At 55.4% G+C, this 24,462-nt stretch overlaps 1 protein-coding gene across 1 annotated transcript in view; it reads right to left on the reverse strand.

The window, feature by feature from the left end:
* LOC129715732 (tenascin-X-like) overlaps nt 1–24,462 on the reverse strand; it is a 112,605-nt gene that overhangs the window by 52,017 nt on the left and 36,126 nt on the right. The window contains exons 5-12 of the mRNA XM_055665587.1: nt 22,641–22,794; nt 21,043–21,306; nt 19,482–19,748; nt 14,076–14,948; nt 12,170–12,523; nt 7,307–7,696; nt 4,586–4,861; nt 2,319–2,591 (exon numbers count right to left, since the gene is read on the reverse strand). Coding sequence (XP_055521562.1) covers nt 2,319–2,591; nt 4,586–4,861; nt 7,307–7,696; nt 12,170–12,523; nt 14,076–14,948; nt 19,482–19,748; nt 21,043–21,306; nt 22,641–22,794 — 2,851 coding nt within the window. The remainder of the gene's footprint in view (nt 1–2,318; nt 2,592–4,585; nt 4,862–7,306; nt 7,697–12,169; nt 12,524–14,075; nt 14,949–19,481; nt 19,749–21,042; nt 21,307–22,640; nt 22,795–24,462) is intronic.

Genomic DNA, 24,462 nt, shown 5'->3' on the forward strand with positions numbered 1-24,462 from the left:
GTAAAATGATATGCCTTCACAAAGGAGACGAGGAGGAATTTGTTTAATCAGAGGGTGGTGAATCTGTGGGATTCATCTCCACAGACGGCTGTGGAGGACAAGTCATTGGATATTTTTAAAGGGGGTTTGATAGGTTCTTGATTAGTGCGGGTGTCAGGGGTTATGGAGAGAAGGCAGGAGAATGGGGTTGAGAGGGAAATATAGATCAGCCATGATTGAATAGCGGAGTAAACTTCATGGGCAGAATGGTCTAATTCTGCCATTTTCTAGAGAGGTGCTGGCTGGCATTCTCTGCCTCAGAGGCCGGTTCTCTGGATGCTTTCAAGAGAGAGTTAGATAGAGCTCTTAAAGATAGCGGAGTCAGGGTATATGGGGAGAAGGCAGGAACGGGGTACTGATTGGGGATGATCAGCCATGATCACATTGAATGGCGGTGCTGGCTCGAAGGGCCGAATGGCCTCTACTCCTGCACCTATTGTATATTGCCAGATGAGTACTCCAGCACTTTGTGTCGACCTTGGGCATAAGAGCCGGGAACATTTGAACGGAACTTCCTCTGTACTCGATCTTTGGTGAGGGGGCGGGCGGGGGCAAGACAAGGTTACCTTGAGACTTGAAGCACCTCCCTACCCGTCCCCCCTCCCCACTTGAAAGGGACGGTGCCTTTCCAATTGATGTAACACTTGCCAATTGCCGAAGGGCATTGATTTAAGAGGATTGGCAGACACAACAATGGCCGCATGTGGAAACATTTTCAGGCGACGCACGCTAACAGGATCAGTCAAATTCCAACAGTAAATTGTTTAAGTGCTGGCATGCTCATCAGCCAAAATTGAAGCCGTACATTTACTGTATAATTTTATATGCCGTTTGTTCTACTCTTGTACATTTGCTTTTAATAAATTAGAAAATGAAAATATTTTTTTTTAAAAAGAGAGAAAGGTGCAGAGAAGATTTACGAGGATGTCGCCTGGATGTTCTGTGGGAAGACGTTGTGTAGGCTGTGTCTCTATTCCTTGGAGCTCAGGAGGATGAGCGGGAATCTTATAGAGGTGTACAAAATCATGAGAGGAATAGATCGGGTAGATGCACAGAGTCTCTTGCCCAGAGTAGGGGAATCGAGGACCAGAGGACATGGGTTCGAGGTGAATGGGGAAAGTTTTATTAGGAACCTGAAGGGTAACTTTTTCACACAGAGGGTGGTGGGTGTATGGAACAAGCTGCCTGAGGAGGTAGTTGAGGCTGGGGCTATTGCAAAGGTTAAGAAACATTTAGACAGGTACATGGATAGGACAGGTTTGGAGGGATATGTGCGATATACAGGGAGATGGGACTAGTGTAGCCAGTAGACAATAGGTGCAGGAGTAGGCCATTCGGCCCTTCGAGCCAGCACCGCCATTCACTGTGATCATGGCTGATCATCAACAATCAGTACCCCGTTCCTGCCTTCTCCCCATATCCCCTGACTCCTCTATCTTTAAGAGCTATCTTTAAGAGCTCTATCTAACTCTTTTAAGAGCTATATCTAAGATGGGGCATGGAGCAAAGAGGTCTTTCTGCAGTTCTACGGGGCCCTAGTGAGACCGCATCTGCAGTTTTGGTCCCCTAATTTGAGGAAGGACATTCTTGTTATTGAGGGAGCGCAGCGTAGGTTCACCAGGTTAATTCCCGGGATGGTGGAACTGTCATATGCTGAGAGAATGGAGCGGCTGAGCTTGTACACTCAGGAGTTTAAAAGGATGAGAGGGGATCTTATTGAAACATATAAAATTGTTAAGGGTTTGGTCACGCTAGTGTCAGGAAACATATTCCCAGTGTTGGGGGAGTCCAGAACCAGGGGCCACAGTTTAAGAATAAGGGGAAAGCCATTTAGAACGGAGACGAGGAAACGGTTTTTTCACCCTGAGAGTTGTGAGTCCGTGGAATTCTCTGCCGCAGAGGGCGGTGGTGGCCAGTTCTCTGGATACTTTCAAGAGAGAGCTAGATAGGGCTCTTAAAGATAGCGGAGTCAGTGGATATGGGGAGAAGGCAGGAACGGGGTACTGATTGGGGATGATCAGCCATGATCACATTGGAATGGCGGTGCTGGCTCGAAGGGCCGAATAGACGACGGATAATAGACAATAGGTGCAGGAGTAGGCCATTCGGCCCAGGGAATGGCCTACACCTCTCACATATCTGTATTAAACTCCATCAGCCATTCCTCAGCCCACTTGACCAATTGATCAAGACCCTGCTGTAACCTTTGATGACCAGAGTCACTATCCATGACAGCACCCAGTTTAGGGTCAGTTCTGATGGGTCAGCGGCTGAGTTACCTGTGGTGGTGAGGGGCTTGGTCCGCTGGCCGGAGGTGACCCCGAACAGGTGGAGGGTGTAGGTGGTACCGGCCCCGAGGCCAGAGATGACCGTGAACCTCAGGTCTCCGGTCACCTTGACCTTCCGCACGGCCTTCGAGCCCTCCACGGTGTAGTGGACGAGGAAGGAGTCAAACTGCAGGTCCGTGGTCCACACCAGCCGCAGGGAGGTGTCCGTGATGTCCGTCACAACCAACGTGTCCGCTTTCCCGAACCTGGTCTTCTCCAGCGCCGCTGGGCGGGAAAGGAGGTCGGAATAAGGGGGGTTGAAAGGGGGGGTCGTGAGGGAGCGCCGCGCTGTGGGAGGGGCGATGAGGGAGCGCCGCACTGTGCGGGAGGGGCGGTGAGGGAGGCCGCACCGTGGGAGGGGAGTGAGGGAGCGCCGCACCGTGGGAGGAGGAAGCGCCACGCTGTGGGAGGGGCAATAGTGAGGGAGCGCCGCGCTGTGGGAGGAGGAAGCGCCACGCTGTGGGAGGGAGGGAGGGAGCCGCCGCACTGTGGGAGGGGCGATGAGGGAGCGCCGCACTGTGTGGGAGGGGCGGTGAGGGAGCGCCGCGCTGTGGGAAGGGGCGGTGAGGGAGCGCCGCGCCGTGGGAGGGGCGGTGAGGGAGCGCCGCACTGTGGGGGAGGAGGAATGAGGGAGCGCCGCGCTGTGGGAGGGGCGGTGAGGGAGCGCCGCACTGTGTGGGAAGGAGGAGTGAGGGAGCGCCGCACTGTGGGGGGGGCAGTGAGGGAGCGCCGCGCTGTGGGAAGGAGGAATGAGGGAGCGCCGCCTGTGGGAGGGGCGGCGGTGAGGGAGCCCCACACTGTGGGAGGAGGGAGCGCCACGCTGTGGGGGGGGGCGGTGAGGGAGCGCCGCGCTGTGGGAGGAGGAGTGAGGGAGCGCCGCACTGTGGGGGAGGGGCGGTGAGGGAGCGCCGCACCGTGGGAGGGGGCAGTGAGGGAGCGCCACACTGTGGGAGGGGCAGTGAGGGAGCGCCGCACTGTGGGAGGGGGGGCAGTGATGGAGCGCCGCGGTGGGAGGGGCGCGGTGAGGGAGCGCCACGCTGTGGGAGGGGCAGTGATGGAGCGCCGCGCTGTGGGAGGGGCGCTGGGGAGCGCCACACTGTGGGGAGGGGCGGTGAGGGGGAGCGCCGCGCTGTGGGAGGGGCGAGTGAGGGAGCGCCGCGCTGTGTATGGGGGCAGTGAGGTGGAGGTGGGGCGCGGGGAGGGAGCGCCGCACTGTGGGAGGGGCAGAGTGAGGGAGCGCCGCGCTGTGGGAGGGGCGGTGAGGGAGCGCCTCACTGTGGGAGGGGCGGTGAGGGGGAGCGCCACGCTGTGGGAGGGAGGAGTGAGGGAGCGCCACGCTGTTGGGGAGGGGCGGTGAGGGAGCGCCGCACCGTGGGAGGGGCAGTGAGGGAGCGCCACACTGTGGGAGGGGCAGCATTGAGGGAGCGCCGCACTGTGGGAGGGGCAGTGAGGGAGCGCCACACTGTGTGGGAGGGGCAGTGAGGGAGCGCCGCGCTGTGGTGGGAGGAGGAGTGAGGGAGCGCCGCGCTGTGGGAGGAGGAGGGGAGGGAGGGAGCGCCGCACTGTGGGAGGGCAGTAGTGAGGGAGCGCCGCACTGTGTGGGAAAGGGCGGTAGTGAGGGAGCGCCGCACTGTGGTGGGAGGGGCGGTGAGGGAGCGCCACGCTGTGGGAGGGGCGGTGAGGGAGCGCCGCGCAGTGGGAAGGAGGAGTGAGGGGAGCGCCGCACTGTGGGGGAGAGGCGGTGAGGGAGCGCCGCACTGTGGAGAGGGGACGGTGAGGGAGCGCCGCGCTGTGGGAAGGAGGAGTGAGGGAGCGCCGCGCCGTGGAAGGGGCAGTGAGGGAGCGCCGCGCCGTGGGGGGGGCGGTGAGGGAGCGCCGCACTGTGGGAGGAGGAGTAGTGAGGGAGCGCCGCACTGTGGGGAGAGGAGGTAGTGAGGGAGCGCCGCGCCGTGGGAAGGAGGAGCGAGGGAGCGCCGCGCTGTGGGGGAGGGGCAGTGAGGGAGCGCCGCGCTGTGGGGGAGGGCGGTGAGGGGAGCGCGCGCGCTGTGGGGGAGGGGCAGTGATGGAGCGCCGCGCTGTGTGGGAGGGGCGGTGAGGGAGCGCCGCGCCGTGGGAGGGAGGATAGTGAGGGGCGGGTGTACTGCGGCGAGCGAGGGTCAGCGATGGAGATGACCCATAGAGACCCCCCCCCGCCCCCTCTCCCCGGGGCCGGTCGGTACCTGTGGCGGCGACCAGCGAGTAGGGTTTGGTCCGCCGGCCACCCTCTATCCCGTACAGCCGGAACGAGTAGCGGGTCCCCGGCGCCAGGCCGCCGAGCAGGACCGACTGGAAGCGGCCGCGGACCGAGCGCTCCATCCAGCGGCCCGAGCTGCCCGCCGGCCGATATTGCACCAGCACCGAGTCAAAGCTGCCGCCCGCCACCCGCCAGCCCAGCCGCAGGCTCCGAGCCGTCACCTCCCTCGTCGCCACATCCCACAGCACGGCCACTCCCGCGGCTGGGGGGGGGAGAGAGGAGAGTGAGGGAGCCCTCCCCACAGCGTGGCACCCACCATCACACCCCCACCCTCACCCCCTCTACACAGCGTGGCACCCACCATCACCCCACCCTCACCCCCTCTACACAGCGTAGCACCACACCACCCCACCCCTCACCCCCTCCCCACAGCGTGGCACCCACCCCCACCCCCTCTCCACAGCGTAGCACCACCCCACCTCACCCTCACCCCCTCTACACAGCGTGGCACCCACCCCCCACCCTCTCTCCACAGCGTAGCACCACCCCCCATCCCACCCCCCCCCTCACCCCCTCTACACAGCGTGGCACCACCCCCCATCCTCACCCCCACCCACAGAGCGGGACCTCCCTCCCCCTACACCCCACCCCACCCCCTCTCCACAGAGCGGGACTCCGTGAAAGTACTATGAAAGTAAGCATGTAGGTACAGCAGGCAGTGAAGAAAGCCAATGGCCTTTATAACAAGAGGAGTTGAGTATAGGAGCAAAGAGGTCCTTCTGCAGTTGTACAGGGTCCTGGTGAGACCACACCTGGAGTATTGTGTGCAGTTTTGGTCCCCTAATTTGAGGAAGGACATTCTTGCTATTGAGGGAGCCCAGCGTAGGTTCACCAGGTTAATTCCCGGGATGGCGGGACTGTCATATGCTGAGAGAATGGAGCGGCTGGGCTTGTACACTCTGGAGTAGAAGGATGAGAGGGTATCTCATTGAAACATATAAGATTGTTAAGGGTTTGGACACACTAGAGGCAGGAAACATGTTCCCGATGTTGGGGGAGTCCAGAACCAGGGGCCACACAGTTTAAGAATAAGTGGTCAGCCATTTAAAACAGAGACGAGGAAACACTTTTTCTCACAGAGAGTTGTGAGTCCGTGGAATTCTCTGCCTCAGAGGGTGGTGGAGGCCGGTTCTCTGGATGCTTTCAAGAGAGAGCTAGATAGGGATCTTAAAGATAGCGGAGTCAGGGGATATGGGGAGAAGGCAGGAACGGGGTACTGATTGGGGATGATCAGCCATGATCACAGTGAATGGCGGTGCTGTCTCGAAGGGTCGAATGGCCTACTCTTGTACCTATCGTCTATTGTCTATTGAGTACCCACGAACCACTTCTGCATGCTCCCTTCTGCACGAAAACATCCCCGACACTTAGGTCTGACATTATCTTTCAATACCCTACAATCCCCAGCCTAATCCACCGAGCTCCCCCCTCTCCAACCCCAGACTGTGGTCATCTACCTCCCGATTCATCTCCCCTGCTCACTACCAGGGTTACAGAGTCGCGCAACGCGGAAACAGGCCCTTCGGCCCACTTGCCCAAAATATCCCATCTACACTAGTCCCACCCGCCCACGTTTGGCACATATCCCTCTAAACCAAAGGGTCTCAACCCGGGGGTAAATTTGTTGATGCTGGATTTGTAGATATTTTTTCACATTGAATGACTGCGTTTGGTTCTGGTATACCGGTATCTGTTCATCATTAGTTGTTCATAAATAAGTGGAATAACATTGTTATGTGTGTTACTAAAGTTGCCTGGGGTAAACGGGACGAAAAAGGTTGAAGACCCCACTGTTCTAAACCTTTCCTGTCCATGTACCTGTCCAAATGTCTTTTCAATACTGTTATAGCATCTCCTCCGGCAGCTCGTTCCGTACACCCACCACCCTCTGTGTGAAAAAGTCACCCCTCAAGTTCCTCCCTCACCTTAAATGTGTGCCCCCTGGTTCTTGATTCTTACCCTGCCCGGGTAAAGGCCTGTGCATTCGCACAAACTATTCCCCTCGTGGTTTTGTACACCTCTAAACGCTCACCACTCACCCTGCTGCGCTCCAAGGAATAGTCCCAGCCCACTCAACCTCAATAAAAACTCACACCCTCGAGTCCTGGCAACATCCTCGTAAATCTTTTTGCACCATCTCCATCGTAACTACAGCTTTCCCTAGAGCATTCGCCCTAACACTTCTCATGATGTTTTACACCTTATATAGGATCACTGCTCAGCCTCCTGTGGAACTCCGAACTCCCTAGGGGGTGGGGGGGGGGGGGGGGGGGGGGGGGGAGAGGCGAGAGTGAGGAAGAGCCGGGGCCGGTTGGCATGTTTCCTCTTCAGCGAAGACCTCTCTACACGCTGATGGTCCCTGATCAAAGCAGAAGGTGAATGAGCCGGATGAGTAGCGTGAGGGAGGAAATGTTAGTCGTAACTCCACAACTCTGCAGAAACCGCTCAGCATTGGGGACCTAAAAATAAAAGATTCAAGCGGCAGGAAGAAAGGCCTCGTAACACCTGCAATAAACAGAGAGAGGGTACCAATGGAAGACCTGAAGCCCTCTCCAGTGGACAAGGCGGTACCCCGGACAGTTAGCTTCCTGTGTGGGTGAGAGCAGTGGGAGTGAGATGACTTGGTGAATCCTACCCGTGTGTTTACCTGTAGGCGGAATTGAGATTGTGGTATCAGTCTGAGTGTTCACGTCGGGGGCTGGAGTTGAGAGTTCGAGAGGGTAAAGGTCTCCGGGAAGGTGGGTCTCCAATGTGCTGAAGCCGTGGGTGGTGAGGTACAGGTCTGTAGCGGGCGCTGAGGTGGACCATAGGGTCGGGGCTTCGATGGTGACACCGGCGGTAGGAAGATTCACCGGGGGTTGTGTGGGTTCAGGTGGGTCGGGGGCAGCGATCTCCACTTCCTCTTCCTCCTGCCCGCCTTCCTCTTCATCGTCATCATCCTCGTTATCCTCATCCCCGTCCTGTTCTTGCTCTTCGTTGCCTCCCTCGCCTTCTCCTGCCGCTTGCACGACCACCGACTCATCTTCCGTGCCCCGCACTGAGGGGAGGGGGCGACCGGGAGAGGAGGGGAGAATGCCGTTAGTACACCCCTTCTCAAACAATGACAAGGCCACTACACTCTGACAAAACCATCTCCTTATTGAAACGGAAGAAAACAGCGGTTAGAGATAGTCCAGAACCAGTGCAGGTAGACAAAAGTGATGGAGAAACTCAGCGGGTGCAGCAGCATCTATGGAGCGAAGGAAATAGGCAACGTTTCGGGCCGAAACCCTTCTTCAGTCTGATGTGGGGGGGGGGGGGGGGGGGGGGGGGGAAGAAAGGAAGAGGAGGAGACTGTGGGCTGAGGGAGAGCTGGGAAGAGGAGGAGAAAGCAGGGACTACCTGAAATTGGAGAAGTCAATGTTCATACCGCAGGGGTGTAAACTACCCAAGCGGAATATGAGGTGCTGTTCCTCCAATTTCCGGTGTTGCTCACTCTGGCCATGGAGGAGGCCCAGGACAGAGAGGTCAGATTGGGAATGGGAGGGGGAGTTGAAGTGCTGAGCCACCGGGAGATCATGTTGGTTATTGCGAACCGAGCGGAGGTGTTCGGCGAAACGATCGCCAAGCCTACACTTGGTCTCACCGATGTAGATCAGTTGACATCTAGAGCAGCGGATGCAATAGATGAGGTTGGAGGAGATGCAGGTGAACCTCTGTCGCACCTGGAACGATTGCTTGGGTCCTTGAATGGAGTCGAGGGGGCAGGTAAAGGAACAGGTGTAGCATCTCTTGCGGTTGCAACGGAAAGTGCCCGGGGAGGGGGTGGTACGGGAGGGAAGGGAAGAGTTGACCAGGGACAGTGCAGGCAAACGAGCCGATCCGTTTCCCCATTAACGTGTCAATGTTGAAGTCCACACAGACATCAGTTATCAATTTGAGGATTATTAATCGGTGCGTTCCCCACTACATTAATAATTAGTTCACAAATAACACTTGTGTGTGTTATTTATCAGCACATTAGCCTGAACTATTCTCAGCATGGCTAGTTAATGATTAATAGCCCTGGTGAGCATTAAAAACCAGTGTATTATTAATCTGGCCTACATCAATCAATGGTACACAAAAATGCTGGAGAAACTCAGCGGGTGAGGCAGCATCTATGGAGCGAAGGAATAGGTGACGTTTCGGGTCGAGACCCTTCTTCAGTCTGATGTGGGGGGGGGGGGGGGAGAAATGAAGAGGCGGAGACAGTGGGCTGTGGGGGAGCTGGGGAGGGGAGGGGAAGGAGGGAGAAAGCAGGGACTACCTGAAATTGGAGAAGTCTATGTTCATACCGCTGGGGTGTAAACTGCCCAAGCGGAATACGAGGTGCTGCTCCTCCAATTTGCGGTGGGACTCACTCTGGCCATGGAGGAGGCCCAGGACAGAAAGGTCGGATTGGGAATGGGAGGGGGAGTTGAAGTGCTGAGCCCACGGGAGATGAAGTGCTTTGTTAATCTAGCATTATTGACCAGTGGGTGATCAGTTAGAACAAAAATAACACAACTCAGTATTTACTACATACATTCTCCTCATACACTCGAGCATTTCTAAATAACCAGTTGCCAATTAGTACATTAATGTCTGATTCGTGTATTTTTGTTACGTGTATCTAGTTAGTGAAACGCTGTTTTTTGTCGCGTGCTATCCAGTCAGCGAGAAGACTGCACATGATTACAATCAAAGAAAGACACAAATCGACGATAGACACAAAAATGCTGGAGTGACCAGCGGGACAGGCAGCATATTTGGAGAGAAGGAATGGGCGAGGTTTCAAGTCGAGACCCATCTTCCGCCCAGACCCGAAACGTCACCCATTCCTTCTCTCCATAGATGCTGCCTGACCCGCTGAGTCACTCCAGCATTTTTGTGTCTTCATTCGATTTTACCAGCATCTGCAGCTCGTTTTTACTATGATTACAATCAGGCCGTCCTGAATAAGTTGGGTCTTTATTCTCTGGAGCGCAGAAGGTTAAGGGGGGGCTTGATATAGGTCTTTAAAATGATGAGAGGGATAGACACAGTTGATGTGGACAAGCTTTTCCCTTTGAGAATAGGGAAGATTCAAACAAGAGGACATGACTTCAGAATTAAGGGACAGAAGTTTAGGGGTAATATGAGGGGGAACTTCTTTACTCAGAGAGTGGTAGCGGTGTGGAATGAGCTTCCAGTGGAAGTGGTGGAGGCAGGTTCATTGGTGTCATTTAAAAATAAATTGGATAGGCATATGGATGAGAAGGGAATGGAGGGTTATGGTATGAGTGCAGGCAGGTGGGACTAAGGGAAAAAAAGTTGTTCGGCACGGACTTGTAGGGCCGAGATGGCCTGTTTCCGTGCTGTAATTGTTATATGGTTATATGTCCTCAATGCATTGACCCGAGCATTATTAACAATGTGTTAAATCAGTACATCAAGAATGATTGCATTAATAATATCTGAGCATTATTATCCTCTGTATTAGTAATCTGAACACCATGAAGCAATATATATTAGTAATACATGAGTAGTATTAACCAATATATTATTAATCTGTGCTCTACACCAGCGCAGTGTTAAGTTCATTAGAAATCTACATTAATAATATGTAAAAATAAGACTTTCATGAGAACATGAAGCCGTGTATATTAGTCGTCTCTTAAAGCCCATGTTCTCTACACATGTAATACATCCCGTGTATTCGCGTCTGCACTAGGCTCCAATGTTAGACATGTTATCAACCCTGGTCTAATGTATGTTTCTGGAGGAAGTGTGAATTATTAATCCATCTGCAGGTCACGTGTATATTTCATTACACTCTCCCGTCTCTAGATCTGTGAGGCTGAATGATTCACTGACTGCCGCCCACATTACTCCGAGACCGAGGATCTGGCATTAAACAACTACTGGGCCAGCACTCAATTCCCTCTTTGCACCACCAGTCCCACACCTTCCCTACCTCCAACAGTTCACACAACCCCGACATCCCTCCTTATCACTGTCACCTCTTCCAGTCTGGGTGGCAGTCAGTGTGAACTGTGAGGAGGATGCTATGAGGATGCATGGTGACTTGGACAGGTTGGGTGAGTGCGCAGATGCATGGCAGATGCAGTTTAATGTGGATAAATGTGGGGTTATCCACTTTGGTGGCAAGAACAGGAAGGCAGATTATTAACTAAATTGTGTCAAGTTGGGAAAAGAGGAGGTACAACGGGATCTGGGGGTCCTTGTTTATCAGTCACAGAATGCAGGTACAGCAGGCAGTGAAGAAAGCGAATGGCATGTTGGCCTTCATAACAAGAGGAGTATAGGAGCAAAGAGGACATTCTGCAGTTGTACAGGGCCCTGGTGAGACCACACCTGGAGTATTGTGTGCAGTTTTGGTCTACTAATTTGAGGAAGGACATTCTTGCTATTGAGGGAGTGCAGCGTAGGTTCACTCAGGATGTATATCCCAGGATGGCGGGACTGTCATATGTTGATAGAATGGAGCGGCTGGACTTGTACACTTTGGAATTTAGGATGAGAGGGCATGTTATGTGCCTTTTTAAAAGCCACTATCTACCTCCACCGCCACCCTTTGGGCAGTGTGTTCCTGACCCCGATCACTCGGTGTGAGATAAAACTCCCCGTTAATCTCCATTGACCCCCCCCCCCCCCCCCCCCCCCCCCCCCCCCACCCACCTCACACCTTGTAGCCATTCCCTCTAGTGTTGGACGTTTCCACCCTGGGGGGTGAAAGTTCTGACTGTCTACCCTGTCTAAGCCTCTCAGAATGTTATACACTTCGATCAAGTCTCCCCTCAACCTCCAATGATCCAGAGAGAACATTCCAACTCTCTCCAGCCTCGTCCCTGTAGCTGTGACACTCTAACCCAGGCAGTCGGCACTCTCTCTCCTAATCCTCTCCAGATTTCCCTCACTCCACCCAACACACATGCCTCCAAGTACAGGAATCTCCTTCTTAAACCAGGACCTCCTTGAGCTCTATCTGACTGAGTGTTTGGCAAAGATAGACACACAATGCTGGAGTTGCACAGCGGGGCAGGCAGGCAGGCAGGCAGGCAGGCAGGTTGCATCTGTGGAGAGAAGGAATGGGTGACGTTTTCTGGTCGAGACCCTCCTTCTCAACCCGAAACGTCACCCATTCCTTCTCCCAGAGATGCTGCCTGCCTGCCTGTCCCGCTGAGTGACTCCACAATTCCTTGCCTATCCTCTGTGTGAACCAGCATCTGCAGTTCCTTCCTGAACAAGCGCTTGGCAACTTCTGTTTGGCAACATGTCCTGATGTCGTCTGGTAGTTGCAATGTTGCTCTGAGTGTTGTCCTGATCTAAAGCAATCGTGAGGTATCTATTGAAAGAAAGATTGAATGAGGAATGTTTCCCAATGGGGGACAACCTCTGTCAAAAGATCCCTTGACAAATACAATGTCGTTTTTATCTCAAGGTGAAGTCCGGGCATGGGTGTTACCTAGAGAGAAATAAAGATTAGTCAGAGAGAGAGGAGGGGTACCTGTCATTGTGGTCACGTTAACGAGCTGGGGCGGATTGTCCAACGAGATGCCTGACAGATACACATCATAGCTTTTGCCTAAGATTAGCCCCGTGATGGAGGCCTTCCGCTGATCCCCGCCGATCGGCACCTCGCCCAGGACAACCTTAGTCAGCGAGTCTCTGTAAGCCAAGACCAGCGCGTCAAAGGGGCCCCCGGCCAGTTGCCAGGAGACCTCGGCACCAGGAGAGGTGGCGGTCCACAGCACAAGGCCCTTCCGCTGCGAGGAACCTTTCTGCACCTGAGCAACGGCGGGAGGGCGATGGGTTTTAGAGGAGAGACGGGGTGAAACTCTCAATGTTGGTGCTTGGTTTTCTGTTGAGAAGAAAATAGAACGTGTGAGGGTTGGGAAAAGGGGGGAATAAAGTCACTGATGTTTACAAATGGACCCCTACTACACCCAGTATTGTGTGTGTGTGTGACCACATATACCACTCTCCAATAATGGTGAAACAGCGTCTGGTGGAAAATCCACAGCACACTATCCCCAAACTAACCTGCCCCACGGTAATTGAATTTGATCTGTAAACATCAATGAGAGCAATCAGTTACTTTCATGGCAATTAGCAGGAATCTCAGAGGCCCAATTAAACTCTTTAGATGTCAAAGCCACAGGTTTACAACTCATCCTGGGTGGGAGATGTTCTTGCAAACTGTCATATTTCACTGTCAACTATCCCGTTCACGATCAGTAGCCGCCGTGAATGTGTCGCCGCTGTGGGGTTTTCACCTCGGGCCGCCCCACCGTGCAGAAAAAGGCCATTTAGCCCATTGGGCCCGTGATAGCCCTTTGGGGGGAAAAAAAACTCCCCAGTCAGCCCTTCTCTTTCCTCATAGCCCCTGGATGTTCGCTTCTTTTCACTGTACCTCGGTACACGTGGCGATAAGATAAACTCAAATTAAATTCTAAATCGAAAATTCCTCTAGAATCTGCTAAGGCTGCTGTGTCAGGAATCCCAGTGGTATGAATATTGATTTATCCCACTTCAGGTAGCCCCCGCATATCTATTTGTTTATTTGTCTATTTATTTATCCATCTATTTACCCATTTATTTATTTATTTATTTATCTATTCCATCTCCCTCTCTCTCTCTATCCCTCCCCCATCCAAGTCATACCACCTTCTCATTTTCACCCAACAAACAGCTAAACAATGGCCCTTTTCCTGTATCGCCGTTATTTTTTTTGCATATCTTTCATTCATTGTTCTTTATCTCTCCACATCGCCGCCTATATCTCTCGTTTCCTCATCCCTAACCAATCTGAAGGGTCTCGATCTGAAACGTCACCCATTCCTTCTCTCCAGAGATGCTGCCTGACCCGCTGAGTTACTCCAGCACTCTGTGAAACGTCACCTATCCATGTTCTCCACAGATGCTGCCTGACCCGCTGAGTTACTCCAACACTCTGTGAAACGTCACCTATCCATGTTCTCCACAGATGCTGCCTGATCCTCTGAGTTACTCCAGCACTCTGTGAAACGTCACCTATCCATGTTCTCCACAGATGCTGCCTGACCCGCTGAGTTACTCCAGCACTCTGTGAAACGTCACCTATCCATGTTCTCCACAGATGCTGCCTGACCTGCTGAGTTACTCCAGCTTTTTGTGTCTATCAAAGTGGTGAGGAACTGTTTTGTTAAAACACCAATGATGTTGATGATGTGGCAATTATTGCCCACCAGGCTGGGAATACAGGAGTGGAAAGAGCGCCAGGCAGCGCTATCCCAGTGGAATTGGATGTTCACCTGGGGGAAACTAATCTACAGGGCGATGAGGAAAGATGTTGGTCTGATAGGGGCAGCACAAACTAGATGGGCTGACTGGCCTCCCTCTGCACTGGTGCAATGCTAGCTTTGTACAAGTACCTCCAGGGGTCTCCAGCGTATCTGCTCCCGATCTCCCTGTCTGTGGAAGGTCTCCGGGTCCTTGGCCGGCGGGAGATGGCCCTTGCATTATGTTGGCAGACGGAGAGACATGGTCTCCACTTGATCGGGGATTGGATCCAGCAAGGTCGTTCTTCCCTTCGGACGCGAGAGTGATCACCGAGGATCCACCGCCACCGTTGTTTGCTCTGGATCCGGGGAAGCTGCCTGGAGATCTGCCATTATCACTGGTTGGTTTGGAGACGGGAACTGTTGGTGGGGATGCATCATGGTCAATCCTTCCTCCAGGAGATGGGACTCTCTCTGGGAAGCCATCACCACCGGCCTTTCCTCCAGACGTGGGAACTCGACCTTGGGAGGTTCTGCCTCCATTCTTGCCTCTAGGTGTAGGAATGGCCCCTCGTGGTGTATTCTTCCCCCGAGACGCCGTCGTGGTTCCCGGTGGTCCCACATGTTCAATCTTCCTCCTGGACACGGAGTTGGACCCTGGAGATCCAGCGACCCTTCCCGTGGGATTCCCCGGTCTCCCAGTTCCAACGTGGGACCTATCCTGCGCCTTGGTGGTGGATCCTCCACGGCCTGTGATCTTCTCGTCATTGTCTATCAGTTGGGAAGGGAGCTTTGGTTTGGGAGGCCAACTACTCAGCATCACCCTGGGGGGACCCAGATGCTTCCGGGCAATGGCCGAGTAGCGGCGGATGGCGGAGCGCGCCATCACCCCCGCGTTGGTGGACAGTCCGGCCGATGAGATCCTCTTGGAGATGGCCTTCGAGATGTCCTGGATGGTCTGGCTCTCGTTGGCAGCCAGCAGTGGGCTGGTCTTGTCCCCAGCCACCTCCCGGCCGCCTGGACCTTCTGGTGAAACAGAGCTAGCGTTAAGTACCCGCGGTCTCTTTGCCCACAAAACACCTCATCGTGGACTCAATGAGCCCGCCCGCTCGCTCCTCCATCCTGAAAACTGCCTCCTGTGGGATAGACCTTTCGCCCGTTTAGTCCCAGTGAATAACACGTGAAAAAACTTAGCATTCTGCAACAAGATGGATAAAACAGCAAGCATGTAGTCCGTAGGGTTCAAGGCCACGGCCATCACGGGTGAACAAAGAGGAAGATGACTTGAACTTTATTGCCTTCCATCACAGTGGGGAATGTTGTATCCACTGTGTGGTGGATGTTTATGTTAAACTCTATTGTGATATTTTTATTCGTACGGCTGCATAGTAACTCAAATTTCACTGTTGACCCATGGAATGGGGAAGGGTTTCATCCAAGGGATTTGGGCCCCAACAGATCTCTGAACATGGAGACCTCTGGACACGGTGACCTCTGGACACGGGGACCTCTGGACACGGGGACCTCTGGACACGGTGACCTCTGGACACGGTGACCTCTGGACACGGGGACCTCTGGACACGGTGACCTCTGGACACGGTGACCTCTGGACACGGGGACCTCTGGACACGGGGACCTCTGGACACGGGGACCTCTGGACACGGGGACCTCCGGACACGGTGACCTCTGGACACGGTGACCTCTGGACACGGTGACCTCTGGACACGGTGACCTCTGGACACGGTGACCTCTGGACACGGTGACCTCTGGACACGGTGACCTCTGGGGGACCTCTGGACACGGGGACCTCTGGACACGGGGACCTCTGGACACGGTGACCTCTGGACACGGGGACCTCTGGACACGGGGACCTCTGGACACGGGGACCTCTGGACACGGGGACCTCTGGACACGGGGACCTCTGGACACGGGGACCTCTGGACACGGGGACCTCTGGACACGGGGACCTCTGGACACGGGGACCTCTGGACACGGGGACCTCTGGACACGGGTGACCTCTGGACACGGGGACCTCTGGACACGGGGACCTCTGGACACGGGGACCTCACGGGGACCTCTGGACACGGGGACCTCTGGACACGGGGACCTCTGGACACGGGGACCTCTGGACCAAAGCGCTTTAACCCAAAGATCTCTGGACCACAGATATTTGGACACCTTCACTCAGTCGGTTATCCCAGTAACATCGAGGTGTCCCGCCCTCCCTATCACCCCATCTCATTGCCACAGCATTTCTGCTTCTGAGGGGGAGAGGTGGCCGGTGATTTAACGTAACGCTATTCTACATGAAGAGGCCGTGTTGGAGTGCAGGGGGTGGGCGCGAGTTGGGGAGAAGAGACAAGTTCTCCGTCAAAGTCCATCCGAACTCCAGCGACGTTCCCTGCAAGAGGAAAGATAACCCCCAGGTGGAAAATCATCCCCCCCCCCCTCTCCCCCCCGGGTTAGAGACATCCCAGCCTCTCCTCACAACGGCAGCGGGGACATTCAACAACCAACAGCCGTCTCGGGGAGCCATCTAGAGGAGAAATATCAAAGGGGTAGCGTGGGGCCGTGACCTGTGGAATGAACAGAAGCACCTGGAGGGCAAGAGAGGGGCCTGGGGGGCAAGGAGGGGAGTGATGGGGGGGGGGGGGGGAGAGGGGGGGGGGGGGGGGGGGGGGGGGAGAGAGGGGGGGGGGGAGAAAGGGTGGGGGGAGAGGGGGGGAGTCACACGGCTAACAACGATCACAACATTCCTGTAAATAATCAGTTAGATCGGGCACATGGGGTAGGGGGGGCGGGGGGGGGGGGGCGGGGTGGGGAGGGGGAATGACAGCATCTGCCCCAACACCCCCGAGGCCCACTGCAAAAGCTCGGCGATACCTCCTCATCTGCACCCACGCCACTCACGTCCATGTACCTATCTAAATGTTCCATGCACCGACCACCCTTTGTGTGGAAAACGTCACCGCTCAGGTGCCTATTAAGCCTTTTGCCCGTTACCTTAAACCTGTAGTTTCATGATCCCCCTACTCCCGGGGTAAAGCCACTGTGCGATCTAGTCCTCTCATAATCTAGGTGCAGGTAAAACCTTCCCAACGTTGGGCGAGTCCAGAACCAGGGGCCACAGTCTTAGAATAAAGGGGAGGTCATTTAAGACTGAGGTGAGAAAAAAACTTTTCACCCAGAGAGTTGTGAATCTGTGGAAGTCCCTGCCACAGAGGGCAGTGGAGGCCAAGTCACTGGATGGAGTTAAGAGAGAGTTAGATAGAGCTCTAGGGGCTAGTGGAGTCAAGGGATATGGGGAGAAGGCAGGCACGGGTTATTGATAGGGGATGATCAGCCATGATCACAATGAATGGCGGTGCTGTCTCGAAGGGCCGAATGGCCTCCTCCTGCACCAATGTTCTATGTTTCTATGTAATCTTACACCCATCTCCTGCCCATTCCACTCCACAGATGCTGCCCGACCCGCCGAGGCCCTCTGTAGCAGTCTAGTTGTGAACGCGAGGAATGCGGGCCTCGGTAGATGGCGACATTCTTCGGCAGGAATAAGAAAACTGATGGAATTAAATTGATAGCTTGTCCTCTATTTGGGCCTGAATAGAGTATTGGAGACTTCACACACACAGCAGAGAGAGAGAGAGTGAGAGCGTCTATGTTCATTCCCCAGTCTCCGAGGAACAGGCAGGTTACGGAAATCCATTAAGAGTTCAAAAGACAGCAGCAAGCAGAAGTAGGAAGCGCTTCAAACACATTCCCTGTTCCATTCCCAGCGGCCGCGGTGTGTATTCAAGAATGACCGCTCGCCTGCAGTACACGGCTCGCTGTGTTCATCAGCAGCAGCAGAGGGGTGAGCGACAGAGAATGAAAGGCCCACTTGACATCTTACACTGCCTTGGGGAATATTTCAAAGCGCTTCGTACAAACTGAGCCCTTCATACTGACGGGAACTCGGCAAATAACTCCCGGCCTCAGGCCAATTGACAAGTTCTCCACTGACACCCGGAGATGAATGCCCAATTGAAATATTCATGTCAGCGACTTTAACATTCTCACCCCTCTCCACTCCCCCTGGTCTCTCCCTCTCTCACCATCTCTCTCCCTCTCTCACCCCCTCCTATCTCCCCCTCTCTCACCATCTCTCTCCCTCTCTCGCCATCTCTCTCGCTCTCTCACCCCCTCCCCATCTCCCCCTCACTTGTACATCAGTCACTGAAAGTAAGCATGCAGGTACAGCAGGCAGTGAAGAAAGAGAATGGCATGTTGGCCTTTATAACAAGAGGAATCGAATACAGGAGCAAAGAGGTCCTTCTGCAGTTGTACAGAGCCCTAGTGAGACCACACCTGGAGTATTGTGTGCAGTTTTGGTCCCCTCGTTTGAGGAAGGCCATTCTTGCTATTGAGGGAGTGCAGCGTAGGTTTACAACGTTAATTCCTGGGATGGCAGGACTGTCATATGCTGAGAGAATGGAGCGGCTGGGCTTGTACACTCTGGAGTTTAGAAGGATGAGAGGGTGTCTCATTGAAACATATAAGATTATTAAGGGCTTGGACACACTAAGAGGCAGGAAACATGTTCCCGATGTTGGGGGAGTCCAGAACCTGGGGCCACAGTTTAAGAATAAGGGGTAAACCATTTAGAACAGAGACGAGGAAACACCTTTTCTCACAGAGAGTGGTGAGTCTGTGGAATTTTCTGCCTCAGAGGGCGGTGGAGGCCGGTTCGCTGGATACTTTCAAGAGAGAGCTAGATAGGGCTCTTAAAGATAGTGGAGTCAGGGGGATATGGGGAGAAGGCAGGAACGGGGTACTGATTGGGGATGATCAGCCACGATCACATTAAATGGCGGTGCTGGCTCGAAGGGCCGAATGGCCTCTACTCCTACACCTATTGTCTATTGTCTAGCCCCCTGTTCTATCCACCTCCTCCCGTTCACACCTCTGCATTTCTCCAGTCTCAGCCTCCTGTGACCTCTGTGGTTGGCCCCTGTAATTCCAAGCTTCCCGGTGGCTCAAAGCTCTGAAATTCCCTCTGTAAACGTTCCTGCTTCTTCTTCCTTTAGCACCCCCACCCTGTTACACCCCCTCCCCCCGGTCTACTCTAGTGGCCCTGTACATGTAACAGGTCAGACTCCGCTTGGTCCCAATCCTAAGACTTCTTTGGGATTTTTTTACAAGGTGACCAATAACTTAATGCTGCTGTTGAGTGAAGGATAACAGGTGGGTCTGGAGGTTTGTCTTGTGTCACTACCTTCCTGTTCATGCCATTGGAGCAGATTGAGGCCATTCGGCCCTTCACGTCTACTCCGCCATTCAATCATGGCTGATCTATCTCAAGCCCATTCTCCTGCCTTCTCCCCGTGACAACATCACTTGTCTATCACCGGGTCTGTTGGAGAAACAACAGGTCTCTGGGATGTGGGGTGGGGGGGGAGAAACAGGAGCATTTGGAGGAAACCCAACGTGCGAGCTCCACACAGACAGCACCCGGGTCCGTGGCGCGGTGAGGCGGCGGCTCTACCCGCTGCGCCGCCCGGTGGTGGAGCAGAAACTTACCGGTGGTCGCGGTGGTGATCACCGGCTGACTCTTGGCCGCTGCTCCCCGCTCAGCCACCAGGGAGATGGTGTACTTGGTGCCTTTGTCCAGCTGCTCCAGCGAGGCGCGGTCATGTGTACCCGACACCTGGATGTCCCCGCCTCGCCCGGCCTGGCTCCGGTAGGCAATGCGGTATATGTCAACCCGGGCCATGGACCTGTCCCACTGCAGGCCGATGGTGGAGTCCGTCACCCCAACCACACGCAGACTCCTGGGGCTGTCGATTACTGCCGGGGAGGGGGAGGGGGTCATGGTGTGGCTCAACCTCAAATTCCTCACCCCCACCCCTTCCCCCTGCTCCACCGCCCCACCTCCCAAACTTCACCCCCCCCCCCCTGTCCCCCGTCCACCGTCTCATCAACCCCTTCCATTGTTCACCCTCGGTGGAACAGTCGGTCAATGGGTCCATGGGTCGGGTCCGTGAGTGGGCGAGTGAGTGAGTGGGTGGGCGGGCGGGCCAGTCTGTGGGCCAGTCTGTGGGCCAGTCTGTGGGCCAGCCAGTCTGTGGGTCAGTCTGTGGGCCAGTCTGTGGGCCAGTCTGTGGGTCAGTCTGGGGGCCGGTCTGGGGGCCGGTCTGGGGGCCGGTCTGGGGGCCGGTCTGGGGGCCGGTCTGTGGGCCAGTCTGGGTGGGTCAGTCTGTGGGCCAGTCTGTGGGCCGGTCTGGGGGGCCTCTGTGGGCCAGTCTAAGGGCCAGTCTGTGGGCCAGTCTGTGGGCCGGTCTGTGGGTCAGTCTGTGGGCCGGTCTGGGGGCCGGTCTGGGGGCCAGTCTGTGGGCCAGTCTGTGGGCCGGGGGCCGGTCTGTGGGCCAGTCTGTGGGCCAGTCTGGGGGCCAGTCTGGGGGCCAGTCTGGGGGCCAGTCTGGGGGCCGGTCTGTGGGCCGGTCGGGGGGCCAGTCTGTGGGCCAGTCAGCGGGCCAGTCTGCGGGCCAGTCTGGGGGCCAGTCTGGGGGCCAGTCGGGGGGCCGGTCTGTGGGCCGGTCGGGGGGCCAGTCTGTGGGCCAGTCTGTCGTCTGTGGGCCAGTCTGGGGGCCAGTCTGGGGGCCAGTCTGGGGGCCAGTCTGGGGGCCAGTCGGGGGGGCCGGTCTGTGGGCCGGTCGGGGGGCCGGTCTGGGGGCCAGTCTGTGGGCCAGTCTGGGGGCCAGTCTGTGGGCCAGTCTGGGGGCCGGTCTGTGGGCCAGTCAGTGTGGGGTCTGTGGGCCCAGTCTGTGGGCCAGTCTGTGGGCCGGTCTGTGGGCCGGTCTGGGGGCCGGTCTGTGGGCCGGTCTGTGGGCCGGTCTGTGGGCCAGTCTGTGGGCCGGTCTGTCCAGTGGGCCAGTCTGGGGGCCAGTCTGTGGGCTGGTCTGGGGGCCGGTCTGTGGGCCAGTCTGTGGGCCAGTCTGGGGGCCGGTCTGTGGGCCGGTCTGTGGGCCAGTCTGGGGGCTGGTCAGTGGGCCAGTCTGGGGGCCAGTCTGTGGGCTGGTCTGGGGGCCGGTCTGTGGGCCAGTCTGCGGGCCAGTCTGCGGGCCAGTCAGCGGGCTCTCACCTGTGGTGCCAGTGGTTGCCACGGCCTTGCTGCGGTGTTGCCCGCGCTCGCCCACCAGGGAGATAGTGTGCTCCATGCCCGCCTCCAGCCCGGTCAACACGGCGCGGCTGTCTCCGGCCGGCACCACCTTCTGGCTGCGGCGGCCCGTGGCTGACGAGTAGTTGAGGCGGTAGCGGTCGATGGCGGCATGTGGCTTCCTCCAGCCCAGCTCAATGGTAGAGTTGGTGGCCGACACAACGTGCAGGTTCTGGGGGCCATCAATCACTGCAGGGGAAGGCAGGCAGGCAGGGCCACGCACCGGTCAGGGACTCTGCCCAGCTGGGGGGGCTCAAGGTAGACCCCAGCCCCAAATCCCCCACTGCCCGGCACTCCCACCATACTCCGACCCCACCCACTCCCGACCCTCCCCTGAAACCCCCCCCCCCCCCCCCCCAGCAACCCCACCTCCAACCCCCGAGGGCCCACTGCCCTCCACCATACCCTCCACTCCCTGAACCCCCCCCAGCACTCCCCACCCCACCCCCTCCCCCCCCTCAGAATCCCACCCCCCAGCAACCCCCACCCCTCCCCGACCCTCCACTCCCTGAACCTCCACCTCCCGACCTTCCACCCCCCGTCAAAACTCGCCATCATCCCACACACGTTCACCCAAACCCCAATTCCCAACTCCAGAAATATGTATGTCAGCATATGTGTGTGGGAGTGTGTGTGTGTGTGGTGTGTGTGTGTATGTGTGTGTGAGTGTGTGTGTGTGAGTGTGTGTGTGTGTGTGTGTGTGTGTGTGAGTGTGATGTGTGTGTGTGTGTGTGTGTGTGTATATGTGTGTGTGTGTGTGTGTGTGTGTGTGTGTGTGTGTGTGTGTGTGTGTGTGTGTGTGTGTGTGTGAGTATATGTGTGTGTGTGTGTGTGTGTGTGTGTGTGTGTGTGTGTGTGGGTGTGTGTGTGTGTGTGTGTGTGTGTGTGTGTGTGTGTGTGTGTGTGTGTGTGTGTGTGTGTGTGTGTGTGTGTGTGTGTATGTGTGTGTGTGTGTGTGTGTGTGTATATGTGTGTGTGTGAGTGTGAGTGTGTGTGTGTGTGTGTGTGTGTGTGTCTGTCTGTCTGTGTGTGTGTGTGTATATGTGTGTGTGAGTGTGTATGAGTGTGTGTGTGTGTGTGTGTGTGTGTGTGTGTGTGTGTGAGAGAATGTGTGTGTGTGTGTGTGTGTGTGTGTGTGTGTGTGTGTGTGTGTGTGTGTGTGTGTGTGTGTGTGTGTGTGTGTGTGTGTGTGTGTGTGTGTGTGTGTGTGTGTGTGTGTGTGTGTGTGGGTGACGTGGTGTGTGTGTGTGTGTGTGTGTGTGTGTGTGTGTGTGTGTGTGTGTTTTGCAGGGTGTAGATGAGGAGGGTCGGGGTGTGGGTGGGACATGTGTAACTGGGCAGAATAGACCACAAGGTGATACAGCCCCTAACCAGCGGGACAGAGACTGCCGCTGTGGCCACAGTGTGGACGGAGCCACCTCTACAGCCCCAGTCACCCGCGGTCCATCCCACTGCCCCACTGTGGCCGTCTCACCCTCGCGGGCTGGCCTAGACCTCCAGCCGGGAGCTGGGAGAGAACTTACTGGTAGTGAATGTCCTGCTCACGACTTTGCTCAGACTCTTATCCAGCCGGGCTTGCAGAGTGACCTGGTACTCTTGTCCGGAGCCCAACCCAGACTGCTGGAAGGTGGTTTTAGACCCGGACAGGTGGTGGGTCAACCGGCCATCCTCTTCCTTCTGTGGAGGGGCATCAAAGGTCACGCAGGTTAGGTGGGGTCCTCAGGTGAAACATATCTCAGAGGGTGAGCTCAGCAAGTCAGTCAGTAAGGCAAAGATAGATAGATTCTTTGCATGTGAAAGAACTGCAGATGCTGGATAAAATCAAACGGAGTCACAAAAAGCTGGAGTAACTCAGTGGGTGAGGCAGCATCTCTGGGGAAAAGGAATGGGTGACATTTAGGGTCGAAACCCTTCTTCAGAGGGGGGGGTGGGGGGAGAGAGATAGAAAGTGGGCGGAGACAGTAGGACTTGTAGGAGAACTGGGAAAGGGAGGGGATAGAGGGAGAAAGCAAGGGTTATCTGAAGTTAGAGAAGTCAATGTTCATACCGCTGGGGTGTAAACTACCCAAGTGAAATATGAGGTGCTGCTCCTCCAATTTGCGGTGGGACTCACTCTGGCCATGGAGGAGGCCCAGGACAGAAAGGTCAGATTGGGAATGGGAGGGGAGTTGAACTGCTGAGCCACCGGGAGATCAGGTTGGTCATGACGGACTGGGCAGAGGGGTTACTTGATTAGTGCGGGTGTCTGGGGTTATGGAGAGAAGGCAGGAGAATGGGGTGAAGAGGGAAAGATAGATCAGCCATAATTGAATGGTAGAGTAGACTTGATGGGCCGAGTGGCCCAATTCTGCTGCTATACAGGGTCTTGGTGAGACCACACCTGGAGTATTGCGTACAGTTTTGGTCTCCAAATCTGAGGAAGGACATTCTTGCCATAGAGGGAGTGCAGAGAAGGTTCACCAGACTGATTTCTGGGATGTCAGGACTGTCTTATGAAGAAAGACTGGATAGACTTGGTTTATACTCTAGAATTTAGGAGACTGAGAGGGGATCCTATAGAAACTTACAAAATTCTTAAGGGGTTGGACAGGCTAGATGCACGAAGATTGCTCCCGATGTTGGGGAAGTCCAGGACAAGGGGTCACAGCTCAAGGATAAGGGGGAAATCCTTTAAAACCGAGATGAGAAGAACTTTTTTCACACAGAGAGTGGTGAATCTCTGGAACTCTCTGCCGCAGAAGGTAGTCGAGGCCAGTTCATTGGCTATATTTAAGAGGGAGTTAGATGTGGCCCTTGTGGCTAAGGGGATCAGAGGGTATGGAGAGAAGGCAGGTACAGGATACTGAGTTGGATGATCAGCCATGATCATATTGAATGGCGGTGCAGGCTCGAAGGGCCGAATGGCCTACTCCTGCCCCTAATTTCTATGTATTTCTATGTATAACTTATGAGGACAGGTTAGTGGCCAAGTCTGTTTCGTTTAGTTTCTCGTGTACCGAGGTACAGTGAAAAACTTGTTTTGGTGCGAGCTATCTAGTCAACAAAAATATTATACATGATTACAATCAAGCAGTCCACAATATACAGATACAGTATAAAAGGAATAATGTCTAGTGCAATGTCCAGTAAAGTCCGATTAAAGATAGTCCGAGGGTCTCCAATGAGGTAGATGGGAGGCCAGGCCCGCTCTCTAGTTGGTGAGGTTGAGGGGAAACAGCAACTGAAGTCGGTCTGTCTGTGTGAGAATGAACTGCAGGTGCGGGATAAAATCAAAGGTAGACACAAAATGCTGAAGGAACTCAGCGGCTGAGGCAGCAGCAGCTGTGGAGAGAAGGAATGGGCGAC

This window comes from Leucoraja erinacea, unplaced genomic scaffold (assembly GCF_028641065.1).
Source record: "Leucoraja erinacea ecotype New England unplaced genomic scaffold, Leri_hhj_1 Leri_135S, whole genome shotgun sequence".
Lineage (NCBI taxonomy): Eukaryota > Metazoa > Chordata > Chondrichthyes > Rajiformes > Rajidae > Leucoraja > Leucoraja erinaceus.